Source organism: Amphibalanus amphitrite, unplaced genomic scaffold, assembly GCF_019059575.1.
Source record: "Amphibalanus amphitrite isolate SeventyFive unplaced genomic scaffold, NRLGWU_Aamphi_draft 000906F_arrow, whole genome shotgun sequence".
NCBI lineage: Eukaryota > Metazoa > Arthropoda > Thecostraca > Balanomorpha > Balanidae > Amphibalanus > Amphibalanus amphitrite.
The window spans coordinates 96,796-122,886 of NW_024882400.1; the positions used below are offsets into that span (position 1 = coordinate 96,796).

General features: G+C 47.5%; 1 protein-coding gene across 1 annotated transcript in view; it reads left to right on the forward strand.

Moving 5' to 3' along the window:
- The window catches only part of LOC122367913 (arginine/serine-rich coiled-coil protein 2-like), a 243,316-nt gene that overhangs the window by 79,883 nt on the left and 137,342 nt on the right, over window positions 1–26,091 (forward strand). The window contains exon 7 of the mRNA XM_043341441.1: window positions 23,955–24,022. Coding sequence (XP_043197376.1) covers window positions 23,955–24,022 — 68 coding nt within the window. The remainder of the gene's footprint in view (window positions 1–23,954; window positions 24,023–26,091) is intronic.

Sequence of the window (26,091 nt, forward strand, 5' to 3'; positions counted from 1 at the left end):
TTACTTGTGTTTGTTTCTGATTCAATTGATGCTCGACTAAGTTGCGTCGAAATGTCTCAGTAAATGGCTGTTTACGGTGAGTATAACCGATATAATCAATACAGTTCCTGATTCAATCAAGAAAACTTTCAACAAGATACAAAAACTTAACAGAAAACTATCTAAAGCCAAAACTGCGGTGCTGTTTAACGACATATGCCTCAAAGAAAATATCCTGCCCAAATACTCTGATATATATATATATATATATATATATATATATATATATATATATATATATATATATATATATATATGTTACAGGCAAAGTGAAAACTCGGGCATTTTGCAAAATGCCTAGGCAATTTGCAAAATGCCTGACCGGCTAGGCAGTTTGCAAACTGCCTGACCCACCAGGCATTTTGCGAACTGCCTAGGCAGTTTACAAAATGCCTGGCGGGTCAGGCATTTTGCAAAATGCCTGAGTTGTGATTGATTTATTTTACCGTTTTTGTTTACCACAGGCGTTGACCATGTCGCTCCCATGTGCCTGAGCCCCAAACATATTCAATATTTACGAATATACCCACGTCTTGCGCCACTTCCGTCGAGATGGAACTGGTGTAGATTGAGCCAACGTCTCCCTATAATTTTCATATACGGAGTTGTAGCCGTTCGTGTGTAGGAATGCTGCGATGGGGCGCGGAGCATGGCACAGAGAAACATAGGCGCGGAAAAACGCGGCGACCAGCCGAATATTGACCCGACATTCTTCGTTTCCCGTGCTTATTTACATCACGGCAAGAGAGGGCCGCAGCGACACGGGGTTGCCAGCGATCGATAGAACAGAGACAAGCGTATCCAATAAACATTTTTGTTAATCACGTGTCACGTGGAAAGAAATGGTCTATATCTTGAGAAATCAGCCATTTTTGGTACATTTCAGGAAAAACTGCATTTAAAAAAAAAAACAATGGCAATGCATTGGAATAAGATGAGATACATTCCATAGACAACAAGAACATGTGGCTTTTCCGCTTTTCCAGAAAAGCAAGTTTTTGGTCATCCACGATCCACGTGCACACCTTTGTAATAAAAAGACGTTTAGAAATTACAAGTTTTACATGCAACGGGCATGTTCATCTTTACACAGTCACAATGCATTGATAATGTAGACGTGTGGCTCGCCAACCAAGCTACCATACATCGAAAGAACATTCTTTTCTGATCAATATCCACACAAAGTATTTCCAGCAGGGCTGCGGAGTCGGAGTCGGAGTCGGAGTTGGAGTCGGTCGGAGTCGACAGTTCTGCCCGGAGTCGGAGTCGGAGTCGGAGTTGGAGTCGGTCGGAGTCGACAGTTCTGCCCGGAGTCGGAGTCGGAGTCGGAGTCGCCAAACTCCTACCGACTCCGACTCCGGAGCCGGAGTTAACGCTGCCTGCATGGCTCAGCGTCATGCACTGCACCTGTTTAATTGACGATACTGCGCTCGAAATTAGATTTTGTCGAAAAAAGGTTATTTTGCTGTTTTGGACGAACGTTTACAGCGAAGGAAGCAGAAGACGGTGAATTCCTCAGAACCTGCTTTTTAATTCTGCATGTTATTTTTAATGCAAATTTGCAACGCAACCCCTTGGAAAGCAGTGGCGTATCCAGGATCTTGAAAAGGGGGAGGCCAAACCTTCTCAAGGGGCCCCACCCTTACCTTAGGGGCCCCAGTGATAGCATACTTAACCCACGCACAGGTGCGGTTCTTTGCCACTTTCGCCATGTGAGGGAGCCTTTTTAGGCACACTTGGCAATCTAAAAACTCTGAAGGCTCATTCTGGCCTCTGAAAGTCCCTCTTCGGCAACAGAGTGAACGACTCTGGCCTCAGCCGGCCCCATAATGGCCTCAGGAGACCCATGCTATTGCTGACCTCCCAGGGCCCCACGCTGGCTCTTTGGAGCCTTTGAGTCAGTCTTATGGCCCTATGCCGCTCTCGAACCCACGCCGGTCTCTAGAAGCCCATGCTGCCCTCTGAGGGTTCCGCGCCGGCTTCTAAGGGCCACTCCTACCTCAGGGGGCTCAAACATGCATAAGATCTGAAGTATGGCTGCCGAGGCCCTCGAAGTGGCCTCTAATGGCCCGACGCCAGCTTATGAAGGCCCCGTGCTGGCTTCTGAGGGCCCAGCACCAGCGTCTGAAATCAGATGACGTCTGACCCCACGCTGGCCTGAGAGGGTTCACGCTGGTCACAGAGGGCCTCACATTGGCCTCAGAGGGCTCCGCGTTGTCTTCAGAGGGCCCCAAGCTGGTCTCAGTGACCAGTGGGCCTCAAACTCACTTCAGAAGGCCCCACGCCGCTGGGCAGACCCCAAGCTGGACATAGACAGCCCCACACTGAACATGAGGGTCCCACACTGGCCTTAGAAGGCCCCACACTGTCCTTAGAAAGCCCCATAATGAACTTAGAGGGCTCCACGCTGGCCTTAGAGGGCTCCTCGGCTGGCCTTAGAGGGCTACGCGCTGGCTCCTTAAGGTCCCACGCCAGCGTCAAAGAGTCCCACGCCCAAGTCTAAGCTTCTGTAGGACCGCTGAAGCGGCCTCTGAGGGCCCCCACGCTAGCCTCTGGGGCTCGGCCTAAGCCTCTGAGGGCCCTGAGACGGCCTATGAAGACCCTACGCCGGCCTCTGAGGGCCATCAAACGGCAAATTTAAGATAATTTAACGTAATTGACTTTATTTAATGACTTAATGTCGTAATGACTTTATTTAAATTATGGCCAGTACTTCGGACCTGAAGGTCGTTTCTCTTGGGACACCCAAGCATGCACGTACCCAGGATTTCACTCAGGAGGGGGCAACTTGCTCTCAAAGGGCCCCGGGTTACCTGAGGGCCACTGTCAACCCAGGCAGGGACATATCCAGAACATTTCGATGGGGGGGGGGGGATTGGGCACAGTGGGTCCGGTCCCCCTTTCGGACGGGCCCCTCTGTCTGTCTCACTGTCTGCCTGTCTGTCCGTCTGTCTGTCTGTCTGTCTGTCTAATCCCTGAGAAAATGTAGGAAATTGGCAGGTAAAAGTATCATTTTGCCTGAAAAATGTGCATAAAATACACGGTCTTTTATGAAGAAGCGAAGCGAGCGAACCCCTCAGAGTCGCCGGTGTTGGTCCCTCAGACGTGTCTGTGAAAGGCCGTCAGATGCGCTGGTGTGGGGTTCACACAGGCGCCGTTGTGGGGGCCTTAGGGCTTAGAGACGCTGGTAGGGGGTAGGGGCCGTCATAGGCATGTATGGGGCCCTGAAAGTTACTAGTGGCCCTTCATAGGCCGGCAAGGGAACCTCAGATGCCGGTAAGAGGCCCTTAGAGTCGCTGGTAAGTGGCCGTTAGATGCGCTGGTATAAGGCCCTCTGAGGCGCCGGTGAGCGGCCCTTCAAAGCCGTCGATGTAGGCCGTTAAGAGGCGCTGGTGTGGGGCCCTTAAAGGTGGCGGTGAGGGCCCTCCCAGGCGCCATTGTGAGGGCCATCAGAAACACTGGTGTGGGCCGTGGGGGCACAACAAACAGGTGTGGGGCCCTCACAGCTGATCCCTCATTAGCCTTCAAGGACCCTTAGAGGCCGGCAAGGTCTTTCAGAACCTGGGTTGGGGCCCTTCTGGATATAAGTGTGGCTACATAAGAGCCCATGACGTGTTCTCAAAAGCCCCGTGGTGTCCTTTCACTCCTTTCCAGTTGAAGCGTGGCCAGGGCGGCCCCTCTGATGTCAATTGGCACCGTAGGGCCCCTCGGGCCCGAGGGGACCCTAAACCATATAACGGACACGTGTCCCCTCTCCCCCTGGCTATGCCATTGAATCCAAGTGATCAGGGGCCCTTTAGGTAATCAGGGGCCTCTCAGGTGACTGCAGGGGCTTTTCAATTGATCAGGGGCCCACCAGGTTACCGTGACCATGGGACCCTCTGATAATCAGGGGCCGGTTAAACCAGGGGCTCCTCGGGTAACTAAGGGCCTTCATGTGACTGCAGAGGCCCTTCAGATAACCAGGTACTCCCTGGGTAAACATGGGCCCTCAGGTGACCAGGGCTTCTTCAGATGACTGGCCAGGGGCCATCCAGGGGATCAGGGGCCCCTTGGGTAACTACGGGCCCCTCAGATAACCAGGGGCCCCTCAGGTAACCGGAGGTCCCTCGGGTAACCAGGAGCCCCTCAGAACCAGGGGCCCTCGTAACCAGGGGTTCTTTACTAGGAGTCCTTTAGATAACCAGGGGCCCTCAGGTAACCAGGGGCCCTCAGGTAAACAGGGATCCCGTGACCAGGGGCTTTCAGGTAACCAGGGCCCCTCAGATAACCAGGGGCCCCTCAGGTGACCAGGGGCCCCTCGGGTAGCCAGGGGGTTCCTTAGACAACCAGGAACCTCTCAGACAACCAGGGGCCCCTCAGATAACCAGGGGCCCCTCAGGTAACTAGGGGCTCGTCAGATAACCAGGGGCTTCTCAGATGACCAGGGGGCCCCTCAGGTAGCCAGGGGCTCTCAGGTAGTTAGGAGCCCTCTGTGTTCGTCACTGTGATAGATATCGCTCTTTGATATTAGGTTTTCTTCCGAGTAAAAGACGTTCTGTCTAGTACTGGAATTAAGGCAGGGAGACCCAGAACGCCTTCGTCACGCTGGTCCCCCTGAGTTATCCTTCGACTTCAGGGGCCCCCGTGGCCCCCCTTGGGTACGTCAATGCACGCAAGTGACCCAAAGGGCCCACTTGCATGTCTGATCCCAAAGGGGGAGGCCATGGCCTCTTGGCCTCCCCCCTGGATACGCCACTGTTGGAAAGCACAAGAGATAGTTGCAGGCAAGATAAAAACATCTCCATTGGCCGTTTTCACGACGGAATAGCAGGCATCTATTTAATCCCCATTTGATCCTTTGGTTCCTCAGGAATTTTAGTAGTTCTTTTTAGTAGGTTCCCCAGCTTTCGAATGAATGGTGCGTTAGTTTGCTATTTTTCTATTAAATATCACATCGATTTACTTTATCTAAGGATTTATCACTAATATCAACATAAAGCGTAAGCACAATTATAAAATTATGAAATTATTAAATACTAGTACAATAGTTTAAAAAAGATACTGAGTTGCCAGGCTACAAAGAATATATTCATTTATGGCGCACGACAGACATTTAGAAAGCAGCGCCCTGTTTTATTGCGCGCTGCTAGCCGCTTCCATTGGGTTTTGCAGGCCGACGTCATTGGTCGTTACACGTATGATGTCACGCGACTTGGGGCCTGTCACGGCTCTTTAATGATCTTCACTAAATGAATGCAACAATGGCCTTTTAACCCGCGCCCTGCTGGGGGTCCTGGATTTCCACGCCCTGCTGGGGGGGGGGTGTTTGAACACCCCCCCTTGTAACTCGGCTCCTGGGCCACGTAGCGATACGCGAAAGGCGGCGTTCGAAAGAGCGTAAAAAATAATGACGAAATCACTTCGGTCAATTTTTTGGTCAGGTCAAAGGTCAGGTCACCAGAGGTCATTGAAGGCAAAATTTCGCCGATTTCCAGGTCGAATGTCGAAAATTTCCAAGAAGCCAACGCATAACTCGGGAACCAATAGAGCTACAGCGCCGCGGAAAAGCGCATTCGATAGCCCTATTAACGCCCTTTCTGAGTAATTTCTCAGATTTGACCTAACGTCAATGGTTTTGCCTGCAGGGGGCAAAAACTGCAAAAATAGCCGATTTTTTCGAAAACAGTTTTTCTGCAATAACTTTTGACCCAAGCCTTGTACGAGCTTACTTTTACCGGCATCGTGTTCCTCTCTTAATTAATCCTCTCTTAATAATTCCTCTCTTTTATAAATTAATCCGGCTAAAACCGAAATGATACTTTTTGGCATGCCAAAACAAGGCATTGGTGGCGACATTATGGTGAACTTTGCTGGTGCGCAGGTGCGGCCAGCAATCAAGATGAAAGTGTTAGGCGTCACATTGGACCCCGAGCTGAAGTGGGAGGACCATGTCTCGATGGTGATCCGGAGATCATACGCAACTTTGACAGGGCTGGCGAAATTTTCCCATTCTTTACCCACCGCAGTAAAAAAGTTCATTGTTGAGGCTCTGGTCTTCCCACATATAGCGTATTGCCTTACTGTTTGGGGTGGGTGCAGGGATGTCCAGCGGAAACGAGTCCAGAAGGTGCTGAATCATGCTGCCCAAATCACTACCTCATCACGGCGCAACGTGCACGTCACACCGTTGTTCGCTGAGCTTAATTGGCAAAATTTAGACAAACTTATTGTGGAAAAGGATATTCTCACGATTCATAAAATTCTAAAAGACGGAACTTATTCCGCAAATCTAAAAACTCTTGTCGAGTCCCGCGCAGACATATCAGCACGCAGCACCCGGGCCGTTGAAGCTGGGCAGCTCCAGCTACCCAAGGTGCGCACTGAACGTGCCCGGCGCTTCTTTACCTACCGCGCCGTGACTAGCTGGAATGGAGCGCCACCAGCTGTCCGGGAGGCGCCGACCGTTAGGCAGTGCAGGAAGAATATCAGAGAGAATGCGTTAGTGTGATAGTTTGTGCAATGTTTATATCTTAGGTGTCATTGTTCGTTCGCCTTTTAGGTCGTTTAGTACCGCTCCATTTACTGTCATCTTTTACATATATTTCATGTACCTATTGGATGGTGATTTAGCTTACCTCAACATTTTATAGATGCCGTTATCGTGGTATTTTAATATTCTTATCGTGTTCTTGTATTTTACTTTTCTTTTTGTCTTTTTATCTATGCCCGAGATGTGAGATGATTTTCATGTATACTGACACTACAACGTAAAAGCCACTACGTGGATGTTGTAACGAGCCTAAATAAATAAATAAATATTGTCTTTACCATGGTTCAATTGCATTGCGCGATTTAAAGCACGTGAGTGCCTATATAGTATATATGTAGAGAATAATATCTACAGCAAAACATCCAAAATTACAAAGGCTACAATGCTTAAAAAGTAGGTTCATCAAGGAAGCCCATTTTTACTTGCGTTGTGTTCCCAACCATGCGATTCCAACGCGGGCTATTCGCAACGTCTGTTAAGGCACGTTAACAACTGACAAGCCGCCACCGCTGCCACTTATTCATAGATGGTTGATATCGCAGCTTGGGCGTCAGCAGCGCGGCCCACAACGCGTCGGCGCCAGCGCACGCAGCTGTTGGCACTCGGCAGCCGGTGTTGCGACTTAACGGCCGGCCGGCCCCATGAAGGAGAAGCTCTTGGTGAAGCTTTGTGATCACCTCATAGCCGCCTTGGATGTCATCTTTCTTGGCAGATCCATCCGTTCAGATGGTACGGTGCAGTCTGGATAAAGGACGAATTCCAACGCCGCTAACCCCGCGACCGCCACCCCACAACGTGGCCGCAGACCGAACGGGCGTGAGGGCCGTAAGGGCCACCCCGCCATCCGGTAGGTGGCTGAGCAGCCGGGCGCAGCGGCGCCTGGGCGGCGGCCGCGCTGAGATGAAGTCCCAAACCGCCATGTCGCCATCACCGCCATCACCATTGCTGTAACTGTTCCCAACCGCCTCAATCGCCGCCGTTTTGCCAGCAGTCGCGCCGCGGAATGGCAGAAGCTCCAGAGTAGCCTCCAGCGCCCCTCTCCGCACGTGTGCAGGTGCACTGCGGCCGCCGGGTCCGACGTCCAGGCAGAACATGATATTTCCATGCTGCTCCGACGGTGGGCTGGTCTTGTTTGGGCGTTCCTCCACTGTGACGTCGGTCACGCCTGCCCCGTCCAGGGCGCAGAGGCCGACGTGTCACCATCCGGTTGCAGTCCTCAGTCGGGTCGCAACGTGTACCTCTTCCGCAGCGTGAAGTGCGCTCCCGCTGGGCAGCGATACAGCCAAAAGTAGCATAGCATGCGGGCGGCCAGCGCTGCGCCGGACAGCGGACCCATGCCGGGGGTGTGCCGGTCTCGGCCATTAGCGGGGTCGTCGGGGCCGAGGCTGTACATACAGCTGGTGACCGCGTGAGCCGCCAATCGAAGCTCACGGCTTATAAGCTCGACGCGGGCATCACACGCCGTCCCGATGGGAGCTCCACGACGCCGCCGCGAACTCCAGCGCGGCTCGCAGCGCGAAGACCAGTACGGACGGCCGGGGCAAACGGCGTGCGGGAGTCGCAGGCGACGTTCTGCGGACAGAAAGGGTTGGGCATAAGCTGGTCGGCAGGACACTCTTGAGCCGAGCCTTTGATGTAATTACAGATGATCCAGAAGCATGCACAAAAATTCATGACACACTATTCTCATTTATGTATTTGCTACATATGATATGATATACCAGCTCATGATCAGTGACGCATTTTGGGCAATATGTTCTAAAGTGAAGTAACTGAAGTTACAGCTTAAAAGCTTAAAAAAAACAGCTTAAAAAACACACACACACATTCGATAGCTTATGAGAATAACATGCCTTGTGTGGTTAATGCAGGAAAATATTTTTTCACTTTTTTAGAAACAGCAAAAGAGTTGTCAACAAGCCATGTCAACTATCTAAACAATTTTTATGGAAACTGCTCTAGCTAGCTTAAAGTTCCACAACGTTTCCGGAGCACCGTACCCAAACTCAGTTCATGTTACAGAAAAAAAACAGTAATAATGCCTCCTAATTTTGAATGAAATATAGGTATGAGTAATTTGATTTGGAAAGCAACAAATTTCCGCACATCATTTTAGCAAAATTACTAGGTATTTTCTTCAGCCATCAGGTTACACAAAACTATAGTAAACTTTATGATCTAGTTTACACAAAACCAAAGCCCCGATTTTAACAAATGTAGATAAAATTTAAACAATTTTAAAAAATGTATCGTGGAGAAAATGAAAAGTGTAGATTTGTAAAGCCGGGATATTTCAATTTCACGGATTAGGCACTTAAAGAAATATCTTCACCTTTCTTTGAGCCACCAGCCTTCACCCAAGTTTTACACGAATGTAGTGAAGCAGACAATGTGGCAACTCAAAATTGTGATGGTTTGAGATAATTATGACGGTAAAAGAAAAAGCAACACATAGTTCCTTACCCTCGTTTTTTTCACATGGGTTCAGATGAGGCTTCAACTGTTGCCGACCTGAGGAGCTATAGGGACTTGAGCTTTCCAAAACTCAATTTCTAAGGGCACTGAGCAGTGTTTGGCTTTCACACGAATGCGATAGTAAGTTATATGAAGTTGACAAAGCAAGCAAAGCAAAGCATGATGCCCCGCGCGTCCGCCCGCGACCACGCCCCGCGTCCGACTCCCGACCGCCGCGTGACCCGAGGCGCCCGGCGGTCACGTGACCTACCGGCCGGGACTGCAAACGGCCTTCACCACCATTCTTGTATGACGTGATATCCTACTGAGGTGCTGATTGGTCGAAATTAGATACCTGAAGGTAATTATCTGCCGTAGTTATTTTTGTTTCATTGTTTTGCGTGTTTTCTTATATGAAATGTAATTAAAAAATTTGTCATATTTTAATCACCATTAAAACATAACTGAATAGGTATAAAAGAGAACTCGATATATACTTCCCTTGTTTTTAAGAATTCCGGAATTAGATACCCGAGGGAGCAAAGAGGGAGCAAGTTGCCACGCTGATTTAATACCTCATAGTCGAAAGGTGGGCTACTAGAACCAAAAATTGCTGTGTTTGTAAATAAATAAGTGATTTGAGGGCAAAAAATGCCCGGATTTAAACTTCTAAAATTATTTTGAACATCAAATATTTCAGTTTGAGGGATGTTAAGGCCTCTAAGGGTAGGTACTTTTTTGGTATCAAATAAGTTCCTCTGCGAAAGTTCCGTCGTGAAAACGGCCATTATGAACTTCAATATCATGATATGTATTTTAATAGAACCGTCCGGAGTCGGAGTTGGAGTCGGAGTCGGAGTCGTTTTTTGAAGCCGGAGTCGGAGTCGGAGTCGTTTTTTGAAGCCGGAGTCGGAGTCGGAGTCGGAGTCACCCTAAAATCCATCGACTCCGCAGCCCTGATTTCCAGAGCCATCAAGGCTCTGAGAAACATAACCGTGTTTAACGCGTGTGTTTACCGATAAAACCGCGCCGGGCGCCCGGTAGCCGGCGCAGCGGCCGGGCCGCACGCGCTGCCTGGGGCTCAGTGACATTGAACTCGGCAGCGCTACCCGGAGAATGTCTCACTGTGTGTCCTCCCACTTGGTGCGTATCGCTTGTGATTAACCCCTGTTGGCGGCACTTACAATGATGCTTACGCATCGTCGCTGGTGTGAGTTCGATGTCAGGCATTTTGCAAACTGCCTGAGAAAATAATTTCAGGCAGTTTGCAAAATGCCTGGTGGGCCAGGCAGTTTGCAAACTGCCTAGGCATTTTGCAAAATGCCTGGCCGGTCAGGCATTTTGCAAATTGCCTGGGCATTTTGCAAAATGCCTAGCCAGTCAGGCATTTTGCAAATTGCCTAGGCATTTTGCAAAATGCCCGAGTTTTCACTTTGCCTGTAACATATATATATATATATATATATATATATATATATATATATATATATATATATATATATATATATATATATATATATATATATATATGTGTGTGTGTGTGTGTGTGTGTGTAGGTGTATAGGGCTGTGTAGTACAGTTGGCCCAGAGAACTCGGTGTGTGCAGGTCAGAGAGAGAACCAGCGGTCGGCCCGGAACGACCAGATGGAACACCAAACCCCCCCCTACATGGGCGAGGGTTATAACTGTATGCACCAGTTTTACGAACAGTGAATGAAAGGTATCATGTGATAACATATACAAAGTTATTGTGCATCCTCTTTTGACACGTTTTTGCTATAATAGGCGGATCCAGGCGTCCAAAAAGGGGGGTTATGTTTTACCTCCCAACATAGGTGCCCTGACACCGCCTATGCATGACCAATACAATTGTAGTCGTTCTCTCATTAGAAAATTGTAACATAACAAGACCATTACCACCTTTTTTTAGAAACAGTACCAACAAAAACCTTATTTACTATACTTTTTGTGTACCCCCAATCTCAATGATCTGTATCCGCCTATGATTTTTGAAAATGCATATTTTTAGGATCCATGTGAATTCCTGGTTCATTCTCTATCGATCGGCAAAAGTTGCGTCAAGATTAGTTCAGAAACCTGGCCTTAATAAACAGTCTAAAATGTATCTGCAATTTGCCCGTTTTTACCCTCTTCTACCCCCCTATTGACATTTTTTAATTTTTATTTTTTAGATATGTAGATCACGTTGAGCAAAATCGAATGCCGTTTGAATTTTGAAAATCGGCCCGTTAGATCTCGAGAGATCAAGGGGGCTCGTAAACAGCCCCCCCCCCCTGCCACTAATAGGGGTAGCCAGGAGCCTGCCACTAATAGGGTTAAGCATTTAGACCAGGTTGGGTCAGGTCAGGTCAGGTCAACCGGTAGAGGTTGTGACGGGTATTCGTAATGCGTGTCAACCGCCTCTGACAGCTTCGTAACATGTTACGAAGGCACCAAAACTACTTCGTAAATGTTCAAATGGTTGCTAAATTCGAATTCAGCTCCAAAAACTGGCCTAGAAACACGTAAAACTCGAAACAGTGAACCGAGGTCACCCGAGGTCACCAAAGGTCAATGAGCTGACCTGACCTTCAGGTGACCTTGACACCCACCCTAATGTATGGGAGCAACATCAAATCACATGTTTGAACGTTTGAAACCACGAAAAGCTTGCAAACGCGCGGCTAATGCGAGCCGACATACGCCGAATCGCGATTCCGGCCAAACATGGTCCCGGAAAAGAGGTCGCAGGTCAAAGTTCGTTTCGGTCAGGGTCATGAAATTTTCAGGGTAGGTGTAAAATTTATCAATGCGAGGGTACTGAAAGTTTCGTTGCAATCGGCCGCTTTTTACGCGAGTTAGTCGCGAAAAACCTTAGGGGGGGTTGCATCAACCTCCCTCCCCCCCCCCCCTGTGCCGGCGAGGGTTAAGGTTTTGACATTTATGTGCCGAAGGTGAGCCGGGGAAAGCTGTAGAAATATTTCTGAAGTACGAAAATGCCACATGAAATTCGTAAATAAGAACATTCATATACTTATACATTACTTCGAGCATTTTAACCCGCGCACCGATGGGGGGGGCGGATATCCGCCCCCCCTGAGGTTTTTCGCAGATAGCGGGAAAACCGCGGCGCGTAGCGCCGCGAAATTTGGTATGACTATTCTCTCATCAATTTTACACATGGTGTGCAAGTTTGAACCTCCTAACTTTTAAGGTCAGGTCACCAGGTCACTTTGAATGACCCAACCTCAAGTCACTTTTTTTGCAACTTTGTCACCGTGCCAGAGCTACAGTAGATGTCGGAGGCCTTTGAAAGTCGCAGGATGTTATTAGGTCATTAGTAGCTACAATTTGTATATCTCGGAATTTTGATGTCGGTGACCTAAGGTCAGGTCAATTTCGCGACCTCCCCATTATAAGTCAATGGGGGAAAAATCAAGTCCCTGTTTTTACCACTAAAACGGGTCGGAATGGCCCCATATACCATATATGACTTCATATACGATCAACCTTCACTACCTTGAGGTCTGTTTTGCTGTTGGGCAGCTGTAAGGTCATGTGACGTCATCAAAGGTCACCAAAGGTTTTTTTGCCAATAACTCCTTACAGGAACAAGATACAGCCGCGCGGATGGTCTCATTGTGTTCAGCTCGTCAAGACGCATCGAATGATATACATGATGACCTCGAGGTCACGTGACCTGAGGTCAACCTTTGACCTTGACCTTTCGAGGTCAACATATATATCATTCGATGCGGATTGACGAGAGGATCACGATGATGCCCTTAGTTTGTTCCTATCTTGACTACTTCGAAAGTTATTCGAGAAAAACCCTCTCCATATCTAGCGCCGCCATTTTGACTTTTTCGACCCCTGTGACGTCATCTTTGACCTGACCTGAAAATGACCTTAGTAAAAATTGTAGACCTTGTCCGTGCGTATCCGATGCTGTTTACCGCTTGTCGCTATCTTGCTTCGTTCTCGAGATCTCAGGGGGGGGGGGGTGGTCATCCGCCCCCCCCCCCCCGTCGGTACTAAGTTGGCGCAGACCCCCGTCGGTGCGCGGGTTAATAAAAATGAAACTAACAGCTGTATTAGATATACCTACAACTATAAAAAGACAAAAATAAGAGAAGAGCTTACTCTACAAGGCATAACCATGACTTTTAAAACTGACATCCAAATTCCCACCTCCGAAGTTTAACCCACCTGCCAGCCACCTGCACATTTCTATGTGCTCCGCAGTGTGCACAGTCACTACACACAATTATGAGAATTAAAACAACTTTAAACAATCAAGCAAGTCAGGACCGGTATGCAGATTCGCAAGTTCTCTGAATATCTTCAACTACCAACAATCAAGAGCAGGAGCACTTTGTGATCTCAGTGACTCCGCAGCAGTGGCGCAGCCAGGGGGGGGGGGTCAGAGGGTCAGCTGACCCCCCGAAATTTCTGTCAGGGGCCCGCTCGAGAGAGAGAGTGAGAGAGAGAGAGAGAGAGAGAGAGAGAGAGAGAGAGAGAGAGAGAGAGAGAGAGAGAGGGGTCCTAATCTAATCGGACGAGCCCGCTTCGAGAAATGCCCACTGCGACACCTCGGGTGAGGGGTCGGCCTGGGGCCCCAGGTGGACAGGGCCCGGGCCCCCAGGAGAACGGGCCCGGCCCCCTGGGTGGATGGGACCCGGGCCCCCTGTAGATGGGTCCGGGCCCCCGGGTGGATAGGGCCCGGGCCCCCCGGCGGATGGGGCCCCGGTGGATGGATCCGAGCCACCGGGAGAACGGGCCCCGGGTGGACGGGGCCCGGACCCCCGGGTCCCGCGAGAACGGGTCCAGGCCCCTCGGGTGGATGGGGCCCGAGGCTCCGGGAGAGCGGGCCCGGGCCCCCTGGGTGGAGGGGGCCCGGGCCCCCGGCTGGATGGGGCCCGGGCCCCCGGGAGAACGGCCCTGAGCCCCGGGTGGACGGGGCCGGACCCCCGGTTGGATGGGGCCCGGGCCCCGGGAGAACGGGCCCGGGCCCCCTGGGTGGATAGGGCACGGGCCCCTGGGTGGATAGGGCACAGGCCCCCGGGTGGATGGGGCCCGGGCCCCGGGAGAACGGGCCCGGGCCCCTTAGGTGGATGGGCCACGGCCCCCCGGGTAGATGGGGCCAGGGCCCCCTGGTGGGCGGGCCCCGGAGCCCCGGGTGGGCGAGGCCCGGAGCCCAGGTGAACGTGGCCCGGGCCCCCGAATGGATAGGGCTTGGTCCCCCATGTGGATAGGGCCCGAGCCCCCGGGGGAATGGGGCCCGCTAGGGTGACCCGCTTGCTTCGCAACGCGAATAAGGGGTATTTTCGATCGGTGGGCGTTTGGTTGGTCTTGTGTCTGTGGGTTATGTATCTATTACGGTCGATTGCCTTTTGACGGCTAAGCATTTTGGTTTTGGGAAAAAATATCCATCGCATCGAGGTGCTCGTGTCTGATAATAACCATGCGTTCTACTATAGAACATGCCAAGTGTATTTCATGACATAGGTTGGCGTAGGTTATTGAAGAGTGAAAGCCATCGATGAATTACTATGTAGAGGTTTGAAACATTTATATTCTTAAGAATATTGTTGCTCGTCATGCAAAAGCGATGATTGGACCTTGGTCACAATTGAATGCTCTTCCAATCTATGCCCATTTCAATTGTCAAACATACCAGGTTATGTAGCAAAACCCCTGTAATTAAGTAAGTCATAAGCAAATGCTATTTTCTCCAGCAATTTGTTCCACCTTGTTTTTGATCAATTAGCTTTTCACAATTTTCCCATGAGAGGCGGTAGGTACATTTCTCTTGCCAACAAGCGTTGTTTGAACCCGCTCCGTCTGACAGTCACCCAAAAATAGCATTAAGTCCAAAATCCGTCCAAAACGTCAATTTTTCAAGCATAAGTGCCCTCACGGGTGCACGTGGCGCGTGCCATCCCTGCACCGCACACCATTCGATAGCCCGTTCGATTCTCATGCACGATACTGTGTTCCTCGTGCCGATCGGACCCACGGTTACCGAGATACTGCACGGGGACCGGACCCGTGTCGGGCAAGTTGAGCCATTGTCGCCCATTTTTGCAAGCCGATTTATGCATGTAAAGTCTATGACGCGAATTTGCACTTTTTGAGCACGCGCCATGTGCTCACCACCGGCCCGATCGAGCTGTGACTCTTCACAGGCACGTTACCCATCCTTGTTCTATAAGTTGCGCGAATTTCAGCGCACTATGGAAGTTACGTCGCGATCAGCCGCTTTTTTACGCGAGTTCTTCGCGAAAAAAAAAAACCTTAGGGGGTTGCATCAACCCCTCCCTCCTGTGCCGGCGAGGGTTAAAACTTCTTACGAGCGAATTCACGTAATGAAGAAGAATAAAAGCACAATCTACTACAGCAGCCAATAGATGACTTAGGACAGGCACATGGGACTACTTTTAAATCTTGTGCGACAGAAGCAGGCAACAGTTCCGATTGCATATAATATGCTATGCATATTGCGGAATTGGGGCTCATATCGGACTCGAAAGATACGAAGTCATACGTCATAGTAACATATTTCTGTCGTGGTCAATTTGCGTAAAAAGTGAAGACCGGGTGATTACCGAGCTACTGTTCTATGCAAATTTTCTGATTCAAACTCGCTCAGGGTTATCGTGCAGGTAAAGGGGGCCCGCCCAGCAGAATGCGTATGAAATATGGAGAGATTCTGAAAAATGGGTGGGGGCCCGCACACTAGGGGGCCCGCTTTGGAAGCGATGACCCCCCCGAAACGAAATCCTGGCTGCGCCACTGCTCCGCAGATCCATCTTCTGTATTCCATTTCCAGTTTTCATTTGAAATGAGTTCCATCTCGGAGACACATGTTGCATCTTTATGTTTACAGAAATTATTATGCTTGAACTATTGTTTTGGGGGAATATTTGTTTCTGGTCCCTAAAAAGCTGTTTCTGGCACCTAATTGCTGATCAGCCCCAAAATGCTTATTCGACCCTAATATCTGAATCTGGCACCTAATTGCTTCCACACAGCCTAAAGTTGCCAGATCGTCTAGTTGAACTCCGTATTTGCTGTTTGCTGATTCAGCACCAAAACCAAAACATCCAGCACCTATTTTATTCCACGTTTGCCTACCTAATTCGCGTAATCTTCCTGATTTTATGTATCCTAACAAACATGAACGTTGCATTCGGTGATGTCAAGTGCCATTTTCGCCAGTGGAGATAATGATTAATGCCATTTCTAGCCAAAAGAGAATCACTAGCCAGCTATGGTGCAGCATAGTAAGACGCTCCTATACCAGCCCGCTATGTAGAGATTATTGCACCCTCAGCCATTTTAACGTGAAAAGTTTGGATCCGTCACTTCCAGCCAGGCTCTCAGGTCATAAACTGGAGTAAAGCTAAATGTCAACTCTGAACAGACATGCCACGCAACCGGCCCTCTTTTCAATATTATTAGCTTTCTGCAATCATCGTCTGACTCCATCTCGATCAAACGCAGCATCCGGTTTCTACAGGGGCGTTTGACTGACCGGTCACACAATAACCAAAAACAAAATCAAAGCTTCATGCACACATAAGTAAGAAACGGATGAAAAAGGCACAACCACGGCACAACTCTGCGCGGCAAACAACGGACAATGTCCTACGCAAGATCCCGCGTTTCTTCAGCGGCCTTGAACGGAATGAAAACATTACATTTCTTTTTTGGAGCTATTTGATGACGTCAAAAAATACAATACCCGTTTTAAAGGGACCCTCCCACCTTCAAAAAAGTTAATGAATTGGCATGAAAGTGATGTCGCTCGGTTCAGAAAGAGCAAAAACGATTATCTACCAAATTTCATCGAAAAATATTCACCGGTTTTCAAGATATTAGACTTTTACTTTTGTTTACTTTTTGGGATCTCTGCTGTTCCTAGAGACTTTATTTGAAAGTGCGGCATTTGTTGCGCGCAAAGCAGCATATACCACCGCGTGCTACAAAACGTTTTAGTCAAACATTTAACGGACGTTCGAAAGCCTGATGACGTCATCAGATTCCCGTAATGGTTAAGAGATAGGGACCACGCTGGTCCCACCCTGCAAGTAAAGGGAAGAAATTTCTTGAACACCATAAAGCTGCGGGGGTTGCGACCAGGATAAATGGTGGTTTCTTAGTAGAGTTCTGCACGGCTGCAATTTTCCACAGCCTAGCCGCCCCGCAGCCGTGGCTCCACAGCCACAGCCGCCCACAGCCGTGGCAAACTGTGGGCAGCCAGCCGTCAGCCGGCCGTGGATACTTTCAATGAAATGCAACCAAATAGCATATAATAAGTTGTTTTTAGTTGAAACATATAGCCAAAAGCACATTGCAATGGGCTATAGATTCTCAAGCTCATGAAACATCACAAGGCCCTCGAAGCATCATAGGTTAAGTGGTTGTGTATCTGGCTTTAGGCGGAAGGCCTGAAGCCTGATGCCCATCGCATGCCTACACAAGCCCTTGCAAGGGGTTAAGAAAGATGGGTAGGTAGGTACCTACATCAACAGAAAACATAAACAACGAACCAGAATAGAAGCACTAGCAAGTAGCAGTGTAGACATCTAATGCCAAATCCTGAAGCATGGTTTGGGACAGAACAACAGACCCTGATGCTTTTCATTATCAATGTTAGGTATGGAAAATGAAACTGAAGTTGATGGACTGTCAAAAAGTGATTGTCTAGTCAAAGCTCTTGCTTCTTTCTTACCTTGCATATTTTCTGGGGTGTGCTATGCCAGGCTTGAAGCAGCCTTCTGAGCAAGTCTCAAACTATTTTGATATGCAATAATGCAAGGCATCAAAACACTAGTGAGCATCCAAGAAAGAAAAACATTCATCTATTTTGATTTTTCCAAATAATGATCTTCGCTCAAATCCCCAAGGACGTGCGAGCCACAATTGCCTCTTTCAATCAAAAATTTCACTGAGTTTTTAACCCGCGCCCGGCTGGGGGTCCTGGATTTCCACGCCCTGCTGGGGGGGGGTGTTTGAACACCCCCCCTTGTAACTCGGCTCCTGGGCCACGTAGCGATACGCGGAAGGCGGCGTTCGAAAGAGCGTCAAAAATAATGACGAAATCACTTCGGTCAATTTTTTGGTCAGGTCAAAGGTCAGGTCACCAGAGGTCATTGAAGGCAAAATTTCGCCGATTTCCAAGTCGAATGTCGAAAATTTCCAAGAAGCCAACGCATAACTCGGGAACCAATAGAGCTACAGCGCCGCGGAAAAGCGCATTCGATAGCCCTAGTAACGCCCTTTCTGAGTAATTCTCTCAGATTTGACCTAACGTCAACGGTTTTGCCTGCAGGGGGCAAAAACTGCAAAAATAGCCGATTTTTTCGGAAACAGTTTTTCTGCAATAACTTTTGACCCAAGCCCTGTACGAGCTTACTTTTACCGGCATCGTGTTCCTCTCGTCAAGACGCATCGAATGAGCTATAACTTGACCTTGAAAGGTCAACTTGAAAATTTGACCTCAGGTCAAGGTCATGACCTGACCGGAAAGGGTCATGTTGCATATCAGTCGATCCGTATCGTCGAGCTGAACACATCTAAGGCGTTTTCATCGCTCTAGCATGCCTCTATCAAAAGTTATTTGCGAAAAACTGTTAGATACCATTCGTGACCTAAGATGACCTCAGGGCATAAACAAGGGTCACGGACACCATTTTCATGTTCAGTGTGTCTAAACCACATGTAATTCGGTGTTTGGGAGTGTTTATAATGTCTTTCATCCAAAAGAGGCGCATTTCAATTTTCTCCCATTGACTTATAATGGGGAGGTCGCAAAATTGACCTGACCTTAGGTCATCGATATCAAAATTCTGAGATATACATTTTATACATGCTATTGCGCTTAGCAATCGCTGAAAGTTTCAAAGCGATCGGTCACTCGGTGTAGCTATGACAGACATTGAAACTTTTTATGAGGTGAGGTCACTTCAAGTGACCTGGTGACCTGACCTTGAATGACCTTGGTCTGAAATTTTCACAACATGTGTAGAATTGATGCATGATAAGGTGTACCAAAAACGGCGGCGCTCCGCGCCGCCGTTTTTGAGCTATTCGCGAAAAACCACAAGGGGGGTGTTCAAACACCCCCCCCCCCAGCAGGGCGCGGGTTAATGACGTCAATAGCAAAGAAGTGGCAAAAAATTGCTTTGTGTCACTATAAACAGCCATAAAAATTATAATCAACAAAAAATAATGCTAAACAGTAGAAAACTTGCTCTCAAACAAAGATTAATTATCAAATTTTAACGTTTTCAGAAGAAAACGTCATTTTATTAGTAAAGTCAACAGCTCGCGTAAGAAATATTGTGTTCAGGGTTTTCACTTTTCACCGTCATGTGAATTACGTGTTCAGGGTTTTAACCATCATGTGAATTAACCGTAAGTAAGGTTCATGCTGACTGATAATCTAATTCCATTGGCTTCGTTGATCAGCATTTTCTGTTAGCGGTCACTCACACACCAGTTAGAACATAAAGCGCCAGTTTTATATTATGTAATTGGACTTGTCGAAAATCCAGAAATACATCTAAGAGTTATTTTAGATAATATTTTATGAAGCCTTTACCTGCCTTAACCTAGACGTAATTTCTTTTTCTATTACCGAAAGAATTATTGAACGCTCGTCTTCAATAGCTGTAAGGTGCTCTCCTAATGACCAGGTGAGATTGGTTTGAGAGGGATGTGACAATGCAACATATTGCATTTTCTGAAACTGTCAAGCTCTTGATAATGAAGGAACAATCGGTACCTATAATTAGTATTCTGTACCAGAGTGTAAACTCCCCTACAGCAAATGGTAAAACCATTACAGGTTTTCAAAGGCTTCACCACTTTCAATGTTGCTGGGCATCCTTTGCATGATTTTTACAGGCTAGACTGCTTATCAGAATGTAAGATTGAGGATTTAAAATTTTATATTTGAGTACTTAAGATTGAGCTTGAAATCTCACAGCCGTGGCCACAGCCGTAGCCGTGTTCTTGGAGATATTTGCAGCCGCCCCGGCCCACAGCCGTGGGCCGGGCTGCAGCCAGCCGCGGCTGCAGCCGGCCGGTGCAGACCTCTATTTCTTAGCCTGGCCGCAAACTTGGCTATCTCAACTCAAAACAAATGTTAAGGTGGGAGGGTCCCTTTAATGGTCAAAATCGAGACAATTACTCACAAAAATGTTTCCCTTTAAGCATTACAAATAAATACTTTTAAATATTTAAATGACATTTTTTTCAAACAAATCAATATTATTTGCTTACTTAAACGTCATATACAATTTTGAGATCACTACGGGGCTGTCTTAGAGTGTAGCTGCACTGGCAACCTTTAGGCTAGACTCCAGGGGTCATTATACCAGAACAACATGATTCTACCAGCCAGTAGCTCATTTTTCTACTAGATTGGTGCTACGCTCAGCATTTAGGTGCCAGATTCAGAAAAAAGAGTAAGGCGTACCGATGAATAGGTGCCAGAAACAGCTAATTAAGGTCATTTTCCATGATTGGTGCTGGTATCCACCAAATATGTGCTGAGGACCAATTTTGGGGCGAGTCAGCTTTTAGGTGCCAGAAATAGCTTTTCTGGGACACAATTAAATGGCGTCCATTGTTTTTTCATGTGAACTTTACTTCAAAAGTTGATTTAATAATTTGCATGCTACGATCACGACGCACCAAATCACAGATAATAAGCAAAAGCCACATTATTCAGCAAACTATGAGAGCTTCCTGATCCATGCTGCGTTGAAATAATTAATAATCGCCAAAATCAGTCAAATTATGACAATTAACCCGCGCCCCGTAGGGGGGGGGGGCCGAAACGGCCCCTCCCTGTCCTTTTCGGTCGATATCTCCTAAACGGCTGGAGATATCGCCACCAAACTTTCAGGACCCCTCCGGGCATCAATTTTACACATTGTGACCAAAAATTTGTCCAGAGGCTATGATAGGTTGGCCACAAATGACGTCAGAGTGACGTCATGTTCTGTCATTTTCGACCGAAAAAAGACCTTCGCGAGAAGACCTGTCAGGACTACAGCTTTGAAGATACAGAAAAATGATCAAGACATAAAAGGTGTAGAATTGACAGGGCTACAAAACTGCTATCTGGAATTTTTGAAATTTTTGAGTTTTGACCCCCAAAAATCGAAAAAGCATTTTTTTTTGATATATTCGCCAAAAATCCAAAAAGTTTTTTGAGATTCGAAAAAACCGGAATATATGTGATAGTGCCTACCGTCTTCTATCTACATATCAAATTTCAGATCGATACCTCGTTTTTTGGCCAAGTTATAGCGAAAAAACTGTTCAAAAATGATGACGTCAAATTTTCAAACTCAATTTTTGGCAATTCTAGAACTCGTAGAGCAAAACGAAGACCACCATTAGACTCCCCGTGACGAGCTGCATCGAATCGATACCCATTTTATGCAAAAATATCAACTTTGAAATTTGACCTAATTTGACCTGACCTTGACCTGACCTTCACAAAAACGTGACCTAGGCTGGCCCCAAAGGCTGCCTAACCCAAATAATCGCATTTGTCATGTAAAATGGACCATAAAACATGTATCACACGACACATTCATATTGTGACCCCCGGTGACCTGACCTCGCTGTGACCTGACCTGGTATCAGTGACCTCAGATAGCAAAGTATGTGTTTGACGAACAATGTACCATCGATGGTTTTCAATAAATTACCAATTTACTCGCTTTCACAGCACATTTCTTGAATTGCCTGTGAACGGTGAAAATCTGACCTTTGACCTGACCTGTGACGTCATCGGTTTGACCTAGGTCAATGAAATTTGGTCACAAGGTAGTTCCCGGGTGGGGCTATCGAACGCCGTTTGAATTTTGAAAATCGGCCGGTAACTTTCCGAGATCTTAGGGGGGGCCGAAACGCCCCCCCCCCCCCCCCTACGGGTGGTAGGGTCCGCCGGTAGCCCTACGGGGCGCGGGTTAAATTAGTATAAGCTTCATAAAACTCTGATTTGAGAGGCAATGCGCAACATAAATGCGAGGGAATATGGTAGTAATCTGGTAGCAATAATGAAGGATTTTCCCTGTCGCTGATAAAAAACGCTTGAAACAAATTTTTTAACTCTGGCCGGACCTATTGGTTTTCTACATACGCGCCGGCCGAGGGGGGCGGGGCGGGTACGACCCCCCTCGCCGTTTCGCCCCCTGGTAGAGCTAGCGCGTCGCGGAAAAAAACGAGCGTGTGCGCCGTTATGAGACGCAGATATTGGTACCCAATTTTAAGGTCCTAGGTCAACCGGTGACCTCTAAGGTCAGGTCAAGTGCCCCAAGGTACGGTTCAGTTTTTGGTGAATAACTTCGCAAAAAACGACCGCAGAGCCGCGATTTTGGCAGCATCGTGTTCGCCTCGCTCAGGCGCGTCGAATGATATACTTTTTGTTCGGGTCAGGTCAACTTGGGGTGTTGACCTCAGGTCAAGGTCAGGTCAGCACCCCCAGGTCACGAAGTTGGTCGAAAGAGGTCATGTCGCATATCATTCGATTCGGCAGGTCTTCCTGAGTCCATTGGTGGCTTTCCCGAGTCACTAGCTTAATTTGATCAAGAGTTATTGACGAAAACCTAATATGACCTTGATGACGTCATAAATGACGTCACGCAAGGTCAACATTGCAAAAGTGACGCATCTTACCTTGCAAGGAGTGCATCAAATCACGATTCTGTGTGCTTGAGATAGTTGGAGATCGTTCCCGGCGCCACAATAGCAGTTTTCATTTTTCCCCATTGACTGATAATGGTGAGGTCACGAAAATGACCTGACCTCATTTATGACGTCATCTAAAGCTCATGATCTTAACCCTCGCCCGCACATGCGGGGTGGTGGTTGCCCCCCCCCCCAGGTAGTCTTTCTGCTCTGCACTCAACATTTTTAGAGCTAGAGGGCTGATTTTTCATATAGCTGATCCTCTATCCTTTCTTGTTGTCCACTTAAAAATTTCAAGTTTCTGTGGTTTTTGGTTTCGGAGATATGACCTTGTTTTTCAGGTCATGTCATGACCCAAATGGCCAATTCTCAACATCTTGCGTTGGCTATGGGCCTTGTGAGCTTTTGACACCTTGATTTCGGCCTTTTTTGCCAGTCTTACCTCCCACCTATCATGGAACATGTTGTTCGACGATGTATAGATGTCAAGGTCAGGGTCAAGGTCAACCTAGGTCATCTAAGATAATTGTGTTTCAGGCAAGCGAAATTTACTTTTTGTAATGTTTTTTAAATGCATTTTTGGTAAAAGCTTCTCAGATCATGATTTCATGTAATATGGACACATAAACAATCGGTGCACACATCAGTATACACACAGACACACACAGACATACAAACACATATAATTGACCTTGACCTAACTTGACCTGAAATGACCTCAGCAGCAAAAATCTGGTCGGGTAGTGTGACAAAGAGGTTCTAGCTGGCTTGGCACCAGAAAACGGCATCGTCATCGGTATATGATAAGCAGCGCACTTGATATCCAACGGTGACCCAAAACAGCAATATTTTTTAGTTTGACCTGACCTGGAAGGTCAATGACTGACCTGAGAAGGTAAAACTGGGTATCATTGGATTCGTCTCTTCCCAAAGAATCTTTTTGGTCCTTACCGCGAAGCTCTATCTCCAACAGACACGAAATGGCGCGGGGGGGTGGCAACCCCCCCCCCCCCCCATGTGCGTTCTATGATGGGAAAATGGCATGTGCGGGCGAGGGTTAAAAATTGCCAACCGGTTAACAGTTTTACGTCGGATAAGATGCTGGAAGACTTAGCTAGCTTTTCAAAGATATGTTCCTCGAATTCGGGAAGGGCCCGGTTTTGTCAGCTTTCAATCGATATGCAACTAATATCTTCTGTTCTTTTCTCGGCAGCGCGGCCACCGGAGGAGGCAGAGAAGTGGCTGACCAGGGGTCAATTGCAATGACCCTTATTGTTACCGGTAAGATGTCCCAAGAGTGAGAGTGAGAGAGAGAGAGAGAAAGAGAGAGAGAGAGAGAGAGAGAGAGAGAGAGAGAGAGAGAGAGAGAGAGAGAGAGAGAGAGAGAGAGAGAGAGAGAGAGAGAGAGAGAGAGAGAGACTTCATAGCTGGCTTGTTTTCCATATAAATTGCGAATAACAATCACATCATAGTTCACAGATGATAGTAACAAAGACGTGGTCATTGTAGCGTACTATTGGTTCCAAATTTCTACCCACTAAATTACCCACCCACTAAGGCAACTCTTATTACCCCAACATCAAATACGCTCATTGACAATATCTTAACAAATGATTTGTCAAGATATGGTTGTCAGGAATTATTCTAGCTGACATCTCAGATGATCTTGCAATATTTGTAACCACAAATATAGAAAAGGAGGAAATCAAAAAATCAGATACAAGCAAAACAGTTTTTGACTGCAATAAATTGGATAATCCCATATAACATTTAGTAACCAAACTTGAGGATTTGGATATGCAAACTGATCCTGAAATAGCATGTAAAAAAAAAAGTGGAATGTTACAAGGAGGGTATTTTCATGTTTTCAAAAACAATAATTTGTTCAAGGAAAAACAGTTTCATCAAGCCATTGATGACCCCAGCCCTCCTCTGTTCAATAAATCACAAAAATTAACTATTTGCCAACAAACTAAAACAACCTAACCCATACCAAAGCATAATACTTATCGTAATTGTCTTAACCCGCGCCCTGCTGGGGGGTGTTTGAACACCCCCCCTTGTGGTTTTTCGCGAATATCTCAAAAACGGCGGCGCGGAGCGCCGCCGTTTTTGGTACACCTGATCATACATCAATTTTACACATGTTGTGAAAATTTCAGGCCAAGGTCATTCAAGGTCAGGTCACCAGGTCACTTGAAGTGACCTCACCTCATAAAAAGTTTCAATGTCTGTCATAGCTACACCAAGTGACCGATCGCTTTGAAACTTTCAGCGATTGCTAAGAGCAATAGCATGTACAAAATGTATATCTCAGAATTTTGATATCGATGACCTAAGGTCAGGTCAATTTTGCGGCCTCCCCATTATAAGTCAATGGGAGAAAATTGAAATGCGCCTCTTTTGGACGAAAGACATTATAAACACTCCCAAACACCGAATTACAAGTGGTTTAAACACACTGAACATGAAAATGGTGTCCGTGACCCTTGTTTATGCCCTGAGGTCATCTTAGGTCACGAATGGTATCTAACAGTTTTTCGCAAATAACTTTTGATAGAGGCATGCTAGAGCGATGAAAACGCCTTAGATGTGTTCAGCTCGACGATACGGATCGACTGATATGCAACATGACCCTTTCTGGTCAGGTCATGACCTTGACCTGAGGTCAAATTTTCAAGTTGACCTTTCAAGGTCAAGTTATAGTTCATTCGATGCGTCTTGACGAGAGGAACACGATGCCGGTAAAAGTAAGCTCGTACAGGGCTTGAGTCAAACGTTATTGCAGAAAAACTGTTTCCGAAAAAATCGGCTATTTTTGCAGTTTTTGCCCCCTGCAGGCAAAACCGTTGACGTTAGGTCAAATCTGAGAGAATTACTCAGAAAGGGCGTTAATAGGGCTATCGAATGCGCTTTTCCGAGGCGCTGTAGCTCTATTGGTTCCCGAGTTATGCGTTGGCTTCTTGGAAGTTTTCGCCATTCGACCTGGAAATCGGCGAAATTTTGGCTTCAATGACCTCTGGTGACCTGACCTTTGACCTGACAAAAAAATGATTTCGTCATTATTTTTGACGCTCTTTCGAACGCCGCCTTCCGCGTATCGCTACGTGGCCCAGGAGCCGAGTTACAAGGGGGGTGTTCAAACACCCCCCCCCCAGCAGGGCGTGGAAATCCAGGACCCCCAGCCGGGCGCGGGTTAATAGGACTATACTAGCATGTTTAATCTTTAATCTAGAGTATGGGGCTTCTTGCCCCAGGCCGTGGGGCGTTTTGCCCTGGGGTTGGGGCAAAACGCCCTATTTGCAGTTGCTTCACAAACCACTTCCTAGCTGGGAGTCCGATCATAAGTG